This window comes from Leopardus geoffroyi, chromosome B3, assembly GCF_018350155.1.
Source record: "Leopardus geoffroyi isolate Oge1 chromosome B3, O.geoffroyi_Oge1_pat1.0, whole genome shotgun sequence".
Classification (NCBI taxonomy): domain Eukaryota; kingdom Metazoa; phylum Chordata; class Mammalia; order Carnivora; family Felidae; genus Leopardus; species Leopardus geoffroyi.
The window spans coordinates 29278423-29294738 of record NC_059337.1 but is presented as its reverse complement, the minus strand read 5'-3'; the positions used below and the strand labels follow the sequence as shown (position 1 = coordinate 29294738).

The window sequence follows — 16316 nt, the reverse complement described above, 5'->3', positions numbered from 1 at the left end:
CCACTATCTATTGTCCAAAATTTTCATCACCTCAAACTGAAACTGTATACCCATTAAGTGGTAACTCTCCATTGCCTAACCCCCACCCCTGTTTCTGGTAATCTCTGTGTACTTTATGTCTCTGTGATTCTTGCCTATGCTAGGTATTTCAAGGAGGTGGAATCATAATATTTGCCCTTTTGTGTCTTATTTCATTTAGCATGATTTCAGATTTCATTTATGTTGTAGCATGTATTAGAATTTCATTTCTTTCTATGGCTGAAAAATATTCCAGTAATCTTCCATGAACATTTTGTTTATCCATTTATCTGCTGGTGGATATTAGGTTGGTTTGTTTTCACCTTTTGCCTATTGTGAATAATGCTGCTATGAACATTCACATACAAGTATCTGTTTGAGTCTGTTTTTAGTTGTTTTGAGTATACATCTAAGAGTAGGATTGCTGGGTCATATGGTAATTCTGTGTTTAGCTTTTTGAGGAACCTTCAAACTGTTTTCCTCTGGTTACTTTATAGCTCTCATGAGGTCCTGGGCATAGAAGTTACCTTAAGAATTTTAGAGTAAAGATCAAGAAATGCTGTGCAGAAGCAATGGCCTAACTCTTCTTAGGAGTTTTAGGAAAGCGGCAGCTTGGTAAGTGAAAAGAATACTGCCTGGAGGTCAGGTTCTGGTGCCATCTCTGTTTTGTGGACCTCAATTTTTTCATTGATACAATAAAATGATTACATAGATAATCTTAGAGATGCCTGACTACTCCAAAATTCTATGTATGTATATATAATTGAGCATGTTCTGACTTAGATCAACTAAAACCTTGCTGACAAAAAATTTTATAGTCAGATTTCTTACTTGACCTGCTAAAATGCAAAGGTCTGTAATAGACTGATTGTATATCTAAGTGTTTTGATGGCATATACCCAAATATTTCAATGTAAATTAATCACCTGAATAATTTTAGTAAAGTATATAATAATATTCACTTTTTCTGGCTTATGTTTAAACTTGCATTGCAAGTCACAATGCAGTTGATGTTCTTATTTTCTAAAAAAAATCTTTTAACTTTGCATTTGAGCAAATGGGTTATTAAATTTATATTTTGAACTAAATAGGTGTATAATGAAGTATATGCTAGTGGTATAATTTGTCATCTGCTTTGGACATATTGTAACTAAGCTGCTGTGAAGAAGACATTTACTTGGCTTCTTCTGGGGAGAAAAGGTGGGCCGGAGAAAGAATATAGAAGTACTTATGTCTAAAGATGAATTTAGGATTTCAAAGAATCTTTGTCTAAAAAATCCAAGCTATATATTCTGTGCCTGGTAAACACCAAGTCCATCACATTCATGTGAGGAACCTTCAGAGGCTATATGAAGACTGTTACTTTTTTTCCTAAATGGGCTTTCTGGCTTTGCTTCTAGGCCTTTCCCATTAGGTTATTTAGAACCAGATACTGACTTCATTGAAAACTGGATCAAAGTTTTTATCTGAAAGTATTGGCTAGTTTTTAGTACATGTTGTATAAACATTGTCAACAACAATTAAGAAATAATTTCCAACTCTTGCCTCTTCTGTGAGTCAGTCTCTGACAGACTTGTAGCTAGTCTGTGTTTATGGAGGGCCTGCAAATTCCAATTGATATGCAAGTGGTTGGTAGAGAGAGGAATGTAAAAGATGTAGCTTATGTCCCTTCTCAGAATATGAAACTTATAGCTGTTGTACTGATATCTTTAATAACATGGGATAGGGGCGCCTGGGTGGCGCAGTCGGTTAAGCGTCCGACTTCAGCCAGGTCACGATCTCGCGGTCCGTGAGTTCGAGCCCCGCGTCGGGCTCTGGGCTGATGGCTCAGAGCCTGGAGCCTGTTTCCGATTCTGTGTCTCCCTCTCTCTCTGCCCCTCCCCCGTTCATGCTCTGTCTCTCTCTGTCCCAAAAATAAATAAACGTTGAAAAAAAAAAAATTAAAAAAAAAAAAATAACATGGGATAAAAATTGTTAGCTAAAATTGATAGTACTTTTTTATATATAAACTTCAGTTTATATATAACTTAAGTTTATATATAAGTTAGCTGTTCATTTCATCTCATCTTGTGTTAGTGTTTTTTCTCTAAGGTAAATATGCTCACTGCACTTTTATAGACTAGTGGCTTCAGTTGAAGCATATTACCAGTACTGTCATAATATTGTTATTTGTGGTGTAGTAGAAAATGTACTGAATTTAATATTAAAGTACTTGGGTCAAGAAGCTGGCCTTTTATAGGTACACTATATGTATAACCTTGAACAACACACCAAGCCTGCCTGAGCCTGTGCTTTCTCTTCTATAAAATGGGAATGCTTTTTAAAAATTTTTTTATTAAAAAAATTTGTTTAAATGTTCATTTATTTTTGAGGAAGAGTGTGAGTAGGGGAGGGAGAGAGGGAGATATAGAATCTGAAGCAGGCTCCAGGCTCTGAGCTGTCAGCACAGAGCCTGATGTGGGGCTCGAACTCGTGAACCACGAGATCATGACCTGAGCCGAAGTCAGATGCTTAACCAACTGAGCCACCCAGGTGCCCCTAAAGTAGGAATAATTTCTATCCCATAGAGTTAGTGTTATAGTTAAGTGAGATAATGTATGTAAGGTACACCACGGAACTCTAATGATTAGTATACCATCTTGACTCCTGATAAAACCTGAGGTAGTCCTAGTATAGGAGCATTGTCTAATGGCTGGGACATACCTTCAGCTTTAAACCAAGAGTATGGGTAATGTCCTCCATTCATGTTAAAACTCAGTTTAGCCATAATCCTGCCTGAGAACTTCATAATATAGGCAGAGAACTGTTGGAGAAAAGACCCATAGATAGTTGTGCCTTGTGTTTTGGAGCCTCTTCCAAAAAGAAAAGGAGCTTAACACAATTTGGCAAACAGAGGAAATAGTTTGGCCTTTTAAATGAGCAACAGGATTGGGGCGCCTGGGTGGCGCAGTCGGTTAAGCGTCCGACTTCAGCCAGGTCACGATCTCGCGGTCCGGGAGTTCGAGCCCCGCGTCAGGCTCTGGGCTGATGGCTCAGAGCCTGGAGCCTGTTTCCAATTCTGTGTCTCCCTCTCTCTCTGCCCCTCCCCCGTTCATGCTCTGTCTCTCTCTGTCCCAAAAATAAGTAAACGTTGAAAAAAAAAAAATTTAAATGAGCAACAGGATGAAATACAGCAATATTAATGCACAGGAGACTTGCAGTAATTAGAAAATATAGTTTGGTTGGGGCGCCTGGGTGGCGCAGTCGGTTAAGCGTCCAACTTCAGCCAGGTTGCGATCTCGCGGTCCGTGAGTTCGAGCCCCGTGTCGGGCTCTGGGCTGATGGCTCAGAGCCTGGAGCCTGCTTCCGATTCTGTGTCTCCCTCTCTCTCTGACCCCCCCCCCCGTTCATGCTCTGTCTCTCTCTGTCTCAAAAATAAATAAACATTGAAAAAAAAATTAAAAAAAAAAAAAAGAAAATATAGTTTGGTGAATCTACTTCTCAGAGATATTCATTATTTGCTATGATAAATTCCATTTAATTCCTAACATGGCATTTGTCCTCTGTTTGTGTGTTGTGTTTTAGCTGTAACAGTTGCTGTTTAAGGTAATGCTGCTGTAGTCTTCTAAATAAGAAGGTTGAGAAAGCATTTGTTATCTTGTAAAACTGTTGTCCTGTCTGCGACAGTCTTAGGGGTATTGTTTTTGAGCACATAATATTGGATCTCTGAACTCTAGAATTGCTTTTATGTTCCTTCCCTAGCTCTGGAAAAGGAGACTGTTGGTAGAAAAGAAGTTTTAAACCTGATTTTTAAAGAGATGAAGCAAGGGTGCCTTTGTGGCTCAATAGGTTGAGCGTCCGACTTTGGCTCCCATCGTGAACTTGCAGTGCATGAGTTCGAGCCCCGTGTTGGTCTCTGTGCTGACAACTCAGAGCCTGGAGCCTGCTTTGGATTCTGTGTCTCCCTCTCCCTCTGTTCCTCCCCCCTTGGCACTCTGACTCTCTCAAAAATAAATAAAGATTTTTAAAAAATTATTTTTAATTTGCTTAAAAAAAATAAAGAGATGAAGCAATGTTGGCTCAGCTTCTCTGCTCTGAAAGCTTCTAATTAAACTAATATATTCTTATTTTGTATAAACAAAAAAGTAAATATTTACACCTTTCCTTTCTACTTTTTTTAAAGTAAAGCAGATCTGAAGTTGCTATAGGCAGAATACTGCCCAATTCCAGGAAAAAGTGAATGTATGAGTTTATATCATAAAACTCATGTAATTTCAATTTCATATATATATGTTTTACATAGCCAATATGGGTCTTGGTATTGAAACTGGGGAATGTATCTCTCTATATTAAGATTGTGTTCGAATTTTGCAAAGAAATTTACCCCAACTTTCTAAACCAGTCTAGGAAGTTGGGCGAATTTCTAGCTTTACAGCTAGTGCTAAATGCAATAAAGAAACTAATAGGTATCAATGAAAAGAAATTTTTCCAATACATTATCCCAGAAGAATTGTATCAAATTAATAACTTCCTTGAGATGCTGGTAGTTGCCGCTTTAAAGTGGAATTTAGGGGTGGCTGAGTCAATTGACTCTTGATTTTGACTCAGAGCATGATCCCAGTGTCATGGGATTGAGCCCTGCATCAGGTTCCATGCTGCGCTTGGAGCCTGCCTGAGACTCTCTCTCTCTCTCTCTCTCTCTCTCTCTGCCCCTCTCCGCCACTCTCTCTCTCTCAAAATAAAAAAAATAATAAAAAGTAAAGTGGAATTTAGATAATAGTTGGCTGTCCTTTGCCTTCTACTGTAGAGATTTAGTGATCATTTAGTAATAATAACATTAATAATAACACCAAACATATTTTGAACACTATACATGCACTGTTATTTAATAATCACAACAGTTGTATTAGCTGCAGTTATTTATCTCCATTTTGCACATGAGGGGATTGACATTTTGAGAGGTTAAATAATTTGCCTGAAAACAGATGGTAGGGAAGAGTTAAGATCTGAACCCATCTCTCCCTGATCTTTCTTATTTAGTTATATTAGTGATTGAATAAATGTAGTAGTTTTGTGTTGTGTACTTACGCATTTCAACTTTCTTGAGTTGAGATCTTAGCTCGTTAATTTTCTATCCTTGTTTCCTAATATAAAAAAATTTTTAAGTTATAAATTGTTTTTTGTTTTTGGTTTTTTGTATTACTTTAGCTACATCCTACAGGTGCTGATACACTTTGCCCTTTTTTGGTGTTTTGTTCCAAGTATTTTGTGTGTGTGTGTGTGTGTGTGTGTGTGTGTGTGTGTGTGTGTGTGTGTTTATTTTATTTATTTGTTTTGAGAGGGAAAGAGAGTGGGGAAGGGAAAGAGAGTGGGGAAGGGAAAGAGAGAGAATCCCAAGCAGTCTCCCTGCTGTCAGTGCAGAGGCTGATACAGGGCTTGAACTCGTGAACCATGAGATCATGACCTGAACTGAAATGAAGAGTCAGGTGTGGGGCACCTGGGTGGCTCAGTTGGTTAAGCGTCCAACTTCAGCTCAGGTCATGATCTCATGGTTCAGGGGTTTGAGCCCAGCATCCGGCTCTGTGCTGATAGCCTAGAGCCTGCCTTGAAATCTCCTTCTCTCTCTCTCTCTGCCCTCCTCCACTTGTGCTGTCTCTCAAAAATAAATAAGCATTAAAGAAAAAAAATTTTAAGAGTCAGGTGCTCAGCTGACTGAGCCACCCAAGCTCCCCTTGTTCCAAGTATTTTTAAATTTCTATTTAAACATTTTTTTAAAAACTCAGATTATTTAGATACTTTTTTTTGGAAAAGTATGAGTTTTTAAGGATAGATTTTTTAGGTCCTTCTAGAGTTTTAAGAAATATATTACTTATGAGAGGACAAAACTTGATAGTTTCTTTTCAGAATAAAAATTAACTGTATTAAGCCAGTAGTTTTCGTGTGCTTTTGGTTTTCCTGTAATAGTCCACACTACCTGAAATTTGATGGACTTTTGTCATCATTTATGACACTATTGGCTGCTCTTTTGTTTAATCTTGATGCCTCTCATGCTGGTCTTCAGCTTTGTTATACTACTGACTTTTCCTTTTCTTTCTCTTTCAAAGTTTAAAACCTATAAATGCTCTTATTCTGAGCCAATACAAGCAAAGCAGACACGTGAAACTAAAGTCGTTTTATCTGTAGCTCTCCTTTCAGACCATGTGCTACAGTACCTTTGTAGAGTGTATAAGAAAGTTCTTTAGCTTATTCTAAAATTATCTTGGATCTGTGCTATCCAGTACGGTAACCACTAAACTACATGTGGCTATTGGACACATGAAATGTAAATTAGTCTGAATTGAGATTATTATTAAAATTAATTTCACCTGTTTTTTACTTTATTTAATGTGGCTAATAGAAATTTTAAAATTAAATATGTGGCTCACACTATGTATCTTTTTTGGATTTAACAACATTAGACAAAAATTGGCGTTAGACAAAAATCACAATGTGTAAGTCAGAGACCACTTTCTCCTTAGCTTCTGCACTAAAATCCTCTGGAGAGTAGGACTCAGATAACAACCCTTGAATTCCAGGTTTCCTGCACAAGGTTTGGGTTAAGCAGGAGTGATGTTAGTACATTCTTTCTGAAGAAAGTAACTGAAATTCAAATAATCTACCAGAGAATATTCTGGCCATGTTGATTCCACAGGTTGGTTAGATTTCTGTAAAAGTATTTTAAGACTGCATTGTAGTCATCTTTCTGTTTATCAGACATGCAGGTTTATCAGTAAGCTAGGACCAGTAAAACCTGCATTTAATAGCTTATTTTGTCTGAAGGACTAAGGGAGCCAGAGTAGATGGGATAAGCTGCAAAAGTGGGCTCCTGTTGGGCAGAAGATAGAATTGACTACAGAGCAGTGTTATCCCCTGACCTTTTCATTTCTCAGTGGCAGATACTGAAAGCATTTGCACAAGAGACCAGAGCTCTGTCATACTTTGATGTTTTTTCCCTTAGCTTGGATTATAGATTTTTATTACTTTACCTTAACCTATGTTGCTAGACTGTGAGCTTCTTGAGGACATGGGACAAAGAATCATAGTTGTCTTTATAGCCCCTATAAAGTATAACAGCAGTATCAACAACTATGAAGTCATAGTTAACTCTCAACTTTTTAGTCTCTCAACTTTTTCCTGTTATGGCATACTTAGAAAATTACAGTATTTGTACCATAGAGAATTTTGGCTTCCCTGTGCTTCTAGTCTATACAACTTTTTTGTATGAATTAGGAGAAAAGTACCCCTTTCTCAAGTTACTTTACCGCCATCTGTTGGAAAATTATTGTAATAAATATGCAGTTCTGTAATGACTATGATATAAGTGATGGCTCCCTCCAGAGCTGTTCCGTGTACATAGTACATAGTACATAGTATATAGTACATAGTTACTCAGCTGTACCTAGTAGCCTTGAGATTACCTCAGGAGCCCACCTGGCCAATGAGTGGGCTGAGAAAATCAATATTTGAGCATACCTGAAGGCACATCAGTGTCTTGGGAAACTAGATACTATGCCAAGGACTGAAGCCTCACAGTACCCTTTGAAGTAGGGTTCTTATAGTTCCAGTTTTTCAGGTGAGCAAGCTGAGGCATAGAGGCTAAATAGCTGGCCCACAGTCACAGGTCTACCAGGTGGCTGAACTGGAATTTAAACCTAGGCAATGAAATTCTAGAGCCTAGGTTCTTAATCATAGTGATATACTCCTCTTGTAAACCTTTGTTAAACCACACTGGATGCAGCACTTTCTAAGCCCTATTCCTGTTTTCATCTCAGCCCACTGTAAGGTATTTTAGAGCCCTGCCCCTGAATTCTTTTGTTGAGCCTTGTAGCTGTAGTCTTTTTTAGGTTTTGACAAGAGAAGAGTAATTTGTGCTTTCTCCTACTGGTCCTTGTTTCTGTAGAAGTGAATGCCATCCCTTCTTTCTATTTCAGAATAACCTCTGGTCCTCTTACCACCCTGGTGGCTTTCTTTTTTCCCACAGTCCCATCCCCATTCTTCATTTGCAGAATGACCATCCCAAACTGCTGCCAGCTCATGTAGGTTGATCTAGTCTCACTTCTAGATTCTCTCCCTTTGTTAAGGCTGCTAGGATTTTATCTCCAGAACTACCCCTCCCTACTTCTGTGTCTGTTCCTTTCTTTAATCCTACCTTTTTTTGAACCCTTAATTGCTGTTCTTCCCTCCAAGTCACCTCTCATTTTCTCTCCAAACTATCTTACTTACTATCTGATTTTAGAAGGAAAGTGCCTCAGGGCAGGGATTGCCTTGTTATGTTGTGAAGCAGTGTCTAAAGTGCTCCATAAATTAGCATCTGTGGAGAGTTTTATACATACTAATTATTATTATTGAAATACAGAAATGCTTTCTGAGCCATGAGGAAGCATCCTAAGATAATAGTCTAATTGCCTGTACATGTTTTTTAAAAAAGAAGAAAAAAGTCTCTCTTCCTGCCTCAGAGAGCTATCAGATCTCAGAACAGAAGCCCAAATCCCAGGACTCTTTCTGGTTATTATTTCAATGCTTTTATATTTATTCAGAGAACCATGTTTGTAAGACAGTAAAATAAGATCCCGTTGGTCATGTGAACCTATTTGGACCACTTATACTGGTCAGAGAGGCAGGAATGGCCCCTTGGTTTGCTTTGGCCCAGAATCTTTTATTTCCTTAGTGACATTTATGGTTAAAGTCAATGGTATTCATATCTCATGGGGTTTAAAGTAAATTTCATTTATATTTATGTAGATGTTTACTGCCAGGATGATCATTTTTTATTAGCATTTTATGATGCAAATGGAGAAGCTTTTAAGACTTGTTGAATTTTAATGTAGACATGTATGTTAGAAGGACTCATTTACAGAACTATTGATCCTTTACAATGCTTGCTTTGAGAATACACTTGGAAAAGTGGTTAGTGAGACAGTTTTCTATCTGTACGTTTGTCTTTCTAAATAACTTGCTTTATAAATCTTATTGTCCTGGTTTTCCTGAATGTGAGATTTATTAGTAAGTGTATTTTGATTAACAATTTAATGAATGATCTTTTGTGAAAACAATGCTAGTCAAAATAAACTGAAATGGTGTTAAAATTATCATTTGAAGTTACCTGTAAATCTTAAATAAAAAAGTGGTGCTTTTTCAAAGAAAAGAAGCTTGTTGACCACTCCATGCCTGATCATATATTATATATATATAGATGAGATATATACATCACATATATATGAGATGTATATATCTCATCTATATCTATATCTCTATCTATCTGTATAGATAGATTGTTGGGATTGGGATTGTTTTTTATCCTTTCCCATACATTTTACTTCCTGCAGCCTAAGACAGTCTTTTAGGCCAAATTGCACTTACTTATCTTTATAGAGCAAGTTGAATTGGGAAACAAGCCCACATAATTTTTAGATGACTTAACTTACTTTGGGGATTAAGTTGTTTCCTTTTACAGGGTACACAGTGGTACCTTGCTGCTCTAGAAGCAGTTGGACAATTTATGCCTTTAAAGATAAGACCCGGGGGATATACCATCCCCTGGCCTGGTCCTGCTGGAAAGAGTTAATAGATTTCAAGCTGCATAAGAGCTTATGGATCATCTATTCTAGTAGTTCTTAGCTCTGGCTGCACATTAGAGTATCCTGTGGAGCTTTTTTAAGAAGCTCTAGTGTTGGGGCTATACCCCTTCTGTTTGCAATTGGGGAAACTGAGAGAGGGAGAAATTGGCTTGTATCCAGCCACTACCACACACGCTTAGGTATTATGAAAAATCCTTATTCTCAGATCTTAGTTGAAATGCTGTCACGTTTTGGAGTGAGCAGTTATTAAATTAGATCATAAGCAGTGCAGAAAACAGGGTGGGACCACCTGACACTGTCATTGACTTTGAAGTGTCTACCCAGTAATAAAACATATAAAAATAAAAAGCCACCTTCAGTGCCTTCCACCTTAATCATATTGAGGAGAGTCTTTACTGTCAGTTGTGATGAAACCATAGTATCAATCTGTTTACATAGTGGGTGAACCCCCCTACCCAAGGTAGGACTTGCTAGTTCAGTTTAGGTGTGGGGAAAAGCTTTTCAGTTAAAGCTTTAATTATATCCAATAGATAGAATGGAGCAGCTAAGCTCTTTTAATTAAGCACTGATTAAATTGGTTTTCCATGATAGTTTTAATTTTCAAATATGGATACTTTAAATTTTTTAGATAAGGGGACAGAGAGCAGCAGTCAGTTATCATTTTCTTTATTACTTCAGTTATTACTGGGGGTGAAGGGTTAGGAGGAGGCACAAATACTGTCATCAACATTTACTTAGAAACTACAGCCTGGGGGCCCTTTTATTAAGTGCTAGAAATACAAAGGTTACGCCTATGCCTTCAAGAAGTTTATATTCCTTACTTAGGGAGACTGTGTGCATGTACACATGCATATGTGTCTGTTAGAACCTCTTGAGGCTGATTTGTAGTTTTGGTTTTTCTGAATATGAAGTCTAATAAATATATCCTAATTATCATTTTTAACAAATTTCTTTTTATGAGAAGCCAGACAAATAAGTCAAAATATATTTTAGTATGTGTTTATATGTTAATGTACATTGTGTGTATATTGTGAATGGGTATATACAGAATGATGAGTTAAAGTGTGATTATCTAAAAGTAGCCCAGGGACGCCTGAGTGGCTCAGTCGGTTAAGCGCCTGACTCTTGGTTTTGGCTCAGATCATGATCTCGTGGTTTCGGGAGTTCAAGCCCTGTGTCTGGCTCTGCGCTGGCAGTGTGATCCTGCTTGGGATTCTCTTTGCCCTTCCTCTACTCGCGCTTTCTGTAAATGAATGAATAAATAAATAGCCTAGACAAAAAGTGCTACCTCACAGGAAATTGGGAGATTAAGTGAAACAGGTGATGTAAAATGCTTAATATAGTGGTTGGCACATATTTAATGCTCATAGATTCTCATTATCCACATGTTTATTATTCAGAGGAAAAAGAAGACTATGGATTAGGGAGATCAGGGAAGAAGGTAAGCATAATTTAAGTAATACATATTGCATCTTTTCTATTTAAAATATCTTCAGTCTGAGACCTGAATTGCTAATAGCACATAGTGTGGGAGATACAATATAATATATATAAGTATGTATTAATGATAATGGTCTCTTTTGTTTCAGGAGCTTTATATTGCTGTAGGAATATCTGGAGCCATCCAACATTTAGCTGGGATGAAAGACAGCAAGGTAACTACACAATAATAATGATCCTAAAAGAAAGATTTTTATATTTTAAAATTTTGGTTTCACTCTGTTTCCATATAGTTATACAGTGTATGTAAGTTCAGCCATTCAGATTAACATTTCTTTCAGGAACTGAAAGAAGTACAAGCTGCTGTTCACTGATTGAAGGTGTACCATTGGTAGGAGAGGCAGTGCCATGTCAGGAAAAAAAGTGTGACCCTGAGTCCCAGATTTGCTACTAGCTTACCACATGATGTGTCCTGTCTGCACCTCTGTTCTTTGCCTAACCCAGGTGTTGGTTGATGATGTCTGAGGTCCCTTTCAGCTCTGAAATTAGTGGATAGAAAATTTAGGGTGAAAACAGCTTGATGAGGTTCTGACCATCTAACTAGTTTATGAGATTTCTCATCCCTGATTCTCTATCTGCTTTACCCTGGTCCCCTAAAAGTGCCACCCTCATATGTCAGCACAGCTCCTCTTCTCAGGCTGTTACTAAAGTGTGACGGACACATTTGGAGTTGGAGCATTTTAATATCTGAGTAATTGTTAAAAATACAGGATGTAGAGGAAACACTTGATTTTAAATTGCTGCTTGGACTATATTGGGAAGTCCTGTGTAATGACTCTGTGAACATATATTTCAGAATATGACACATTAATTCATGCATACGAATGTACAGTTTGAATTATGAACTTAGTCTTTCATGAAGACAGAGATGCTTCTGACACTCTGGCTTTTATGCATTCAGATGGAAGTTTGATATAAAAGGTAATAAAACTTTTAACAGGTTTAACTTCTAACTTGAAAAAAATGCATTCACTACCTCCTTGTAACCTCTAAATGAATTGGCCCAAAACCAGTCAGATTTCACAGTTGGATGGCAGGTTTCTTTACTGAGATATGAAAACAAGCAGTGCCAATGGGGAAAATGTTATTGCTGCATTAAAGAAAAAAAAAAAAACACTCTAGTACAGTAACCTTAAAAAATACTTTTAGCTGGGCCAGTTCAGACATATCTAATTCTGCTTCTCTAAAATAAAAGATTCTTCCTGCCAATAAGTTCCTGGTAAAAATTGTCATCCCGTGCCAGCAGGACTAGCTTGCAGGAGAGATGGAGTAGCTAGTATATGTTAAAGCAAAAAGGGAACAATTGAAGTAAGGAGACCAGTGTTCGGGAACAATCTATAAGAAGAAATTTGAGCCAAGAGTTTGTCTGTTTATGCAGTCAACAAATATTTATTAAGCACTTAGTTTGTACCAGATGCTGGGGATGCTTAAATGAAAAAGGCATAGCCCTTGTCATCAGTGCCTTATGTGGGAAACACAACAAATTTTGGTTAAGGTCAAAAATGGGATATTAGAGTAATTGGTTTATATCTGATAATCACATTGCATACAAGCTACAGTTTTAATTAGCATCATGGTATAGTTTAGAGAATATGAGATTTGGTCGTTATATCAAATGAGTCAATGTAACGAAAGCACTTTTTGAACTATATATGTATTAATTTCATTGAATACAATCTGTGCTTTAAAAGTTGTGTAAGGAAGGGGAGCATTCTTAAATACTTTAGTGGTTGCTTGCCCACAGTTGTGTGCTCTTGCTTTAAAAATAACTGCTATACAGTAGGAATGAAAAAGCTTTCAGATGATTAAACTGTCAGATGTTTGACTAGGTGGCCTCCAGGAAAATCATTAACCATCATTAATTAGATAAATCTCTGCTAGTTGCTGTGAAGCAGGCTTACATATTCCCAGAAGAGAAACACCTCCATACAAATCAAATGCTTGTGATTCAAAATGTTAGTCCTTGTGACTTTGGATTTAAGGTTCATATTGAAACCATCATTATTGTCTTTGACCACACATGTTTCTCTGGAATAGTAGTTACCTGGACTGCACTGTGCTCTAATCTCAGATATTCTGGAATATTTTCATCTCTTTGAGGGACCCTAGAGGAATTACACATATGTCATAGAGCCTGTATTTTAAGCCAGCCTATATATCAAAGTTCTTCTAAAATGTGTTCCAGCTGTTTTCATGTGATAGAGTAATAGGCATTAGAAACTTAATTTTACTTCCAGAGAAATGAATTATTATAATCTATTAAAATAACACCACATTAGGGGCGCCTGGGTAGCTCAGTCGGTTAAGTCTCCACCTCTTGATTTCCACTCGGGTCATGATCTCTCCATTTGTGATATTGAGCCCTGCATCAGGCTCCTTGCTGATTTTATTTTATTATATTGGCTTCTTGGGATTCTCTCTCTTCCCCTCCCCCACGTGCACATGTTCTCTAAATAAATAAACATTTTTTTTAAAAACAAACATTTTTTTAAAGCAAAAATAACACCACATTAGAATCAAATATTAGAGTCAATACTTATTTTGAGAGTGAGTGCACACGTGTACACGTGTGCATGAGTGCAGAGAGAGGGATACACAGAATCAAGCAGGCTCTGGGCTGCCAGTGCAGAGCCCCATATGAGGCTGGAACTCACAAACTGTGAGATGATGACCTGGAGCCAGTATCAAGAGCTGGACGCTTAACCGACCGAGTCACCCAGGTGCCCCTAGAGTCAAAACTTTAATTGCAGTGGTGTTAGAAGCACCTATGGAGAATACCAAACACTTTGTAACATATACGTAAATCTGTTATTAATAAATTGAATAATTGGTAAATGCAGCACCTTTTTGTGTGACTATTTCTCCTTAATCTGTTACTAATTGGTCATTATAATCCTTCATGTTAAAAATTCTTGTAGGAGATAAGAGGACCTTTTGGTAGTTCTTGTAGGAGACATAGTAATTTATTATATTATATTTGCTGCATACCTAAGGACTTAAACCTTTTTGTTTTAAAGTTCCTTACTAACAGGCTGACTAGATAACTTCTATATTGTAATAAAGACCCAGGATAATAATTTAAAAATAGTAAGTGGAATGCAGTATATGGAAGATAAATAGTTTGAGCTACAAACTATATGAATTAGGGTGTGGATTTGTTCTGTTTTTGATTTGTCTTTTTTTTAAGTTGAAATCCAACATTTAAAATCACAAGTTTAGGAGCACCTGGGCGGTTCAGTTGGTTAAGCATCTGACTCTTGATTTCGGCTCAGGTTTGATTTCACAGTTGTGAGATCAAGTCCTGCATCCAACTCTGTGCTGAGCATGGAGCCTGCTTGAGATTCTCTCTCTCTCTGTCCTTCCCAGACATGCACATGTGCACATGCTCTCTCTCTTTCAAAAATAAAAAAACCCCACATTTAAATTTATATATTGTTAACAGGACATAGAAGATATTAATCATTTTATAAGTGAAATAAGCTAAAGGTTGACTAATCATAATAAATATCTAATGATTTAATAAAGTAGACTTCTAACTATCATATTGAATAAAATACACCAAATATAAGGTACTTAATTTTTCATTCAAAGGTTTTATTCAGTGTATCTAAAGTTTTTTGATAAACTGCAGAACTTTTCAGTTACCTTTTGTTTAAGTCAGATTATTGAGGTATAATTTATATATAGTAAAATTCAACTTTTTAAGTGTACTCTACTTAAAACAAAATTCTGTGGTAAAATACACATAAAATTTACTATCTTTACCTTTTTTTAAGTGTAGAATTAAAAATTGTGTACACATTGTCAGTGATATTAAATTATTCATAATGTTGTACAACCATCACCACCATCCAATTCCAGAATTCTTTTCATCTTGTAAAATGAAACTCTGTACCCATTAAACAATAAGTTACTAATTTCCCCCCATACCTCCCACCTCCTGGTAATCACAGTTGTTATACTTTCTGTCTCTATGATTTTGACTATTCTGAGTACCTCAGATAAGTGGAATCATCACATATATTTGTCTTTTTGTGACTGGCTTACTTCACTTAGCGTATGTTGTTAGTGTTCATCCATGGTGTAGCATATGTCAGAATTTGCTTCTTTTCTGGGCTGAATAATATTCTGTTGTATCTGTATAACACATTTGGCTTATGTATTTATCCGTTGATGGACACTTGGGTTGCTTCCATATTTAGGTATTGCAAATAATGCTACTGTGAACATGGGTGTGCAAATATGTCTTTGAGCCCTGTTTTAATTTCTTTTCAGCATATACCCAGAAAGTGGTATTGCTGGATCACATGGCAGTTCTACTTTTAATTTTCTAAGGAACTGCCATAATGTTTTCCACAGTGGTTGTACATTTCACATTCCCACCAATGGTGTACAAGAGCTCCAATTTTCCACATTCTTGCCAATATTTGTGGCTATATATATTTTTTAATAGTAGCCATTCTAATGAGTGTGAGGTGATATCTCATTGTAGTTTTGATTTGCATTTCTCTAGTGATCAGTAATGTGGAACGCCTTTTCATGTGCTTATTTGGCTATTTATGTATCTTCTTTGGAGAAGTGGTTATCCGGGTTGTCTTTTTGAATAGGCTTATTTGGGGGTTTTTTGTTCAGCTTAGAAATTTTATTAAATTTATTTAATTTAATTTATTTAAATTTATTAAATTCTGTATATTAATCCCTTTTCCAATGTATGATTTGCAAATATTTCTCCCTTTCTCTGGATTGATTTTTTACTCTGTTTATAGTGTCTTTTGATTCACAACATTTAAAAATTCCCATGAAGTTCAGTTTGTCTTTTTTTCTATTATTGCTTATATGTTTGATGGACTATCCAAGAAATTATTGTCAAAAACAATGTCATGCAGCTTTTCCTCTGTGTTTTCTTCTAAGAGTTTTATAGTTTTAGTTAGGTCTTATGCTTAAATCTTTGATCCATTTTGAGTTACTTTTTGTTTTGGTATTAAGTGTCCCAACTTTATCGAGTTTTCCCAAAACCATTTGTTGTAAAGGCTCTCCTTCTGCATTCAGTGGTCTTGACACTCTTGTCAAAAATCGTTTGACCATATATGTGAGTGTCTGTTTCAGAGCTCTCTCTATTCTATCCCGTCTGTCTGTATTTGTGTCTTTATGCCAGTACCACACTGTTTTAATTACTGTAGCTTTGTAGTAAGTTTTGAAATC

The 16316-nt window shown here is 36.6% G+C and overlaps 1 protein-coding gene across 4 annotated transcripts in view; it reads left to right on the top strand.

The window, feature by feature from the left end:
- Positions 1-16316, top strand: part of ETFA (electron transfer flavoprotein subunit alpha) — a 77615-nt gene that overhangs the window by 50815 nt on the left and 10484 nt on the right. For 3 of the 4 annotated variants that reach the window (XM_045448980.1, XM_045448982.1, XM_045448981.1), the window contains exon 10: positions 11204-11269. In XM_045448980.1, the coding sequence (XP_045304936.1) occupies positions 11204-11269 (66 nt within the window). Of the gene's footprint in view, positions 1-515; positions 634-11203; positions 11270-16316 lie in introns of all 4 variants that reach the window. The other variant, XR_006704505.1, reaches the window with a different exon arrangement.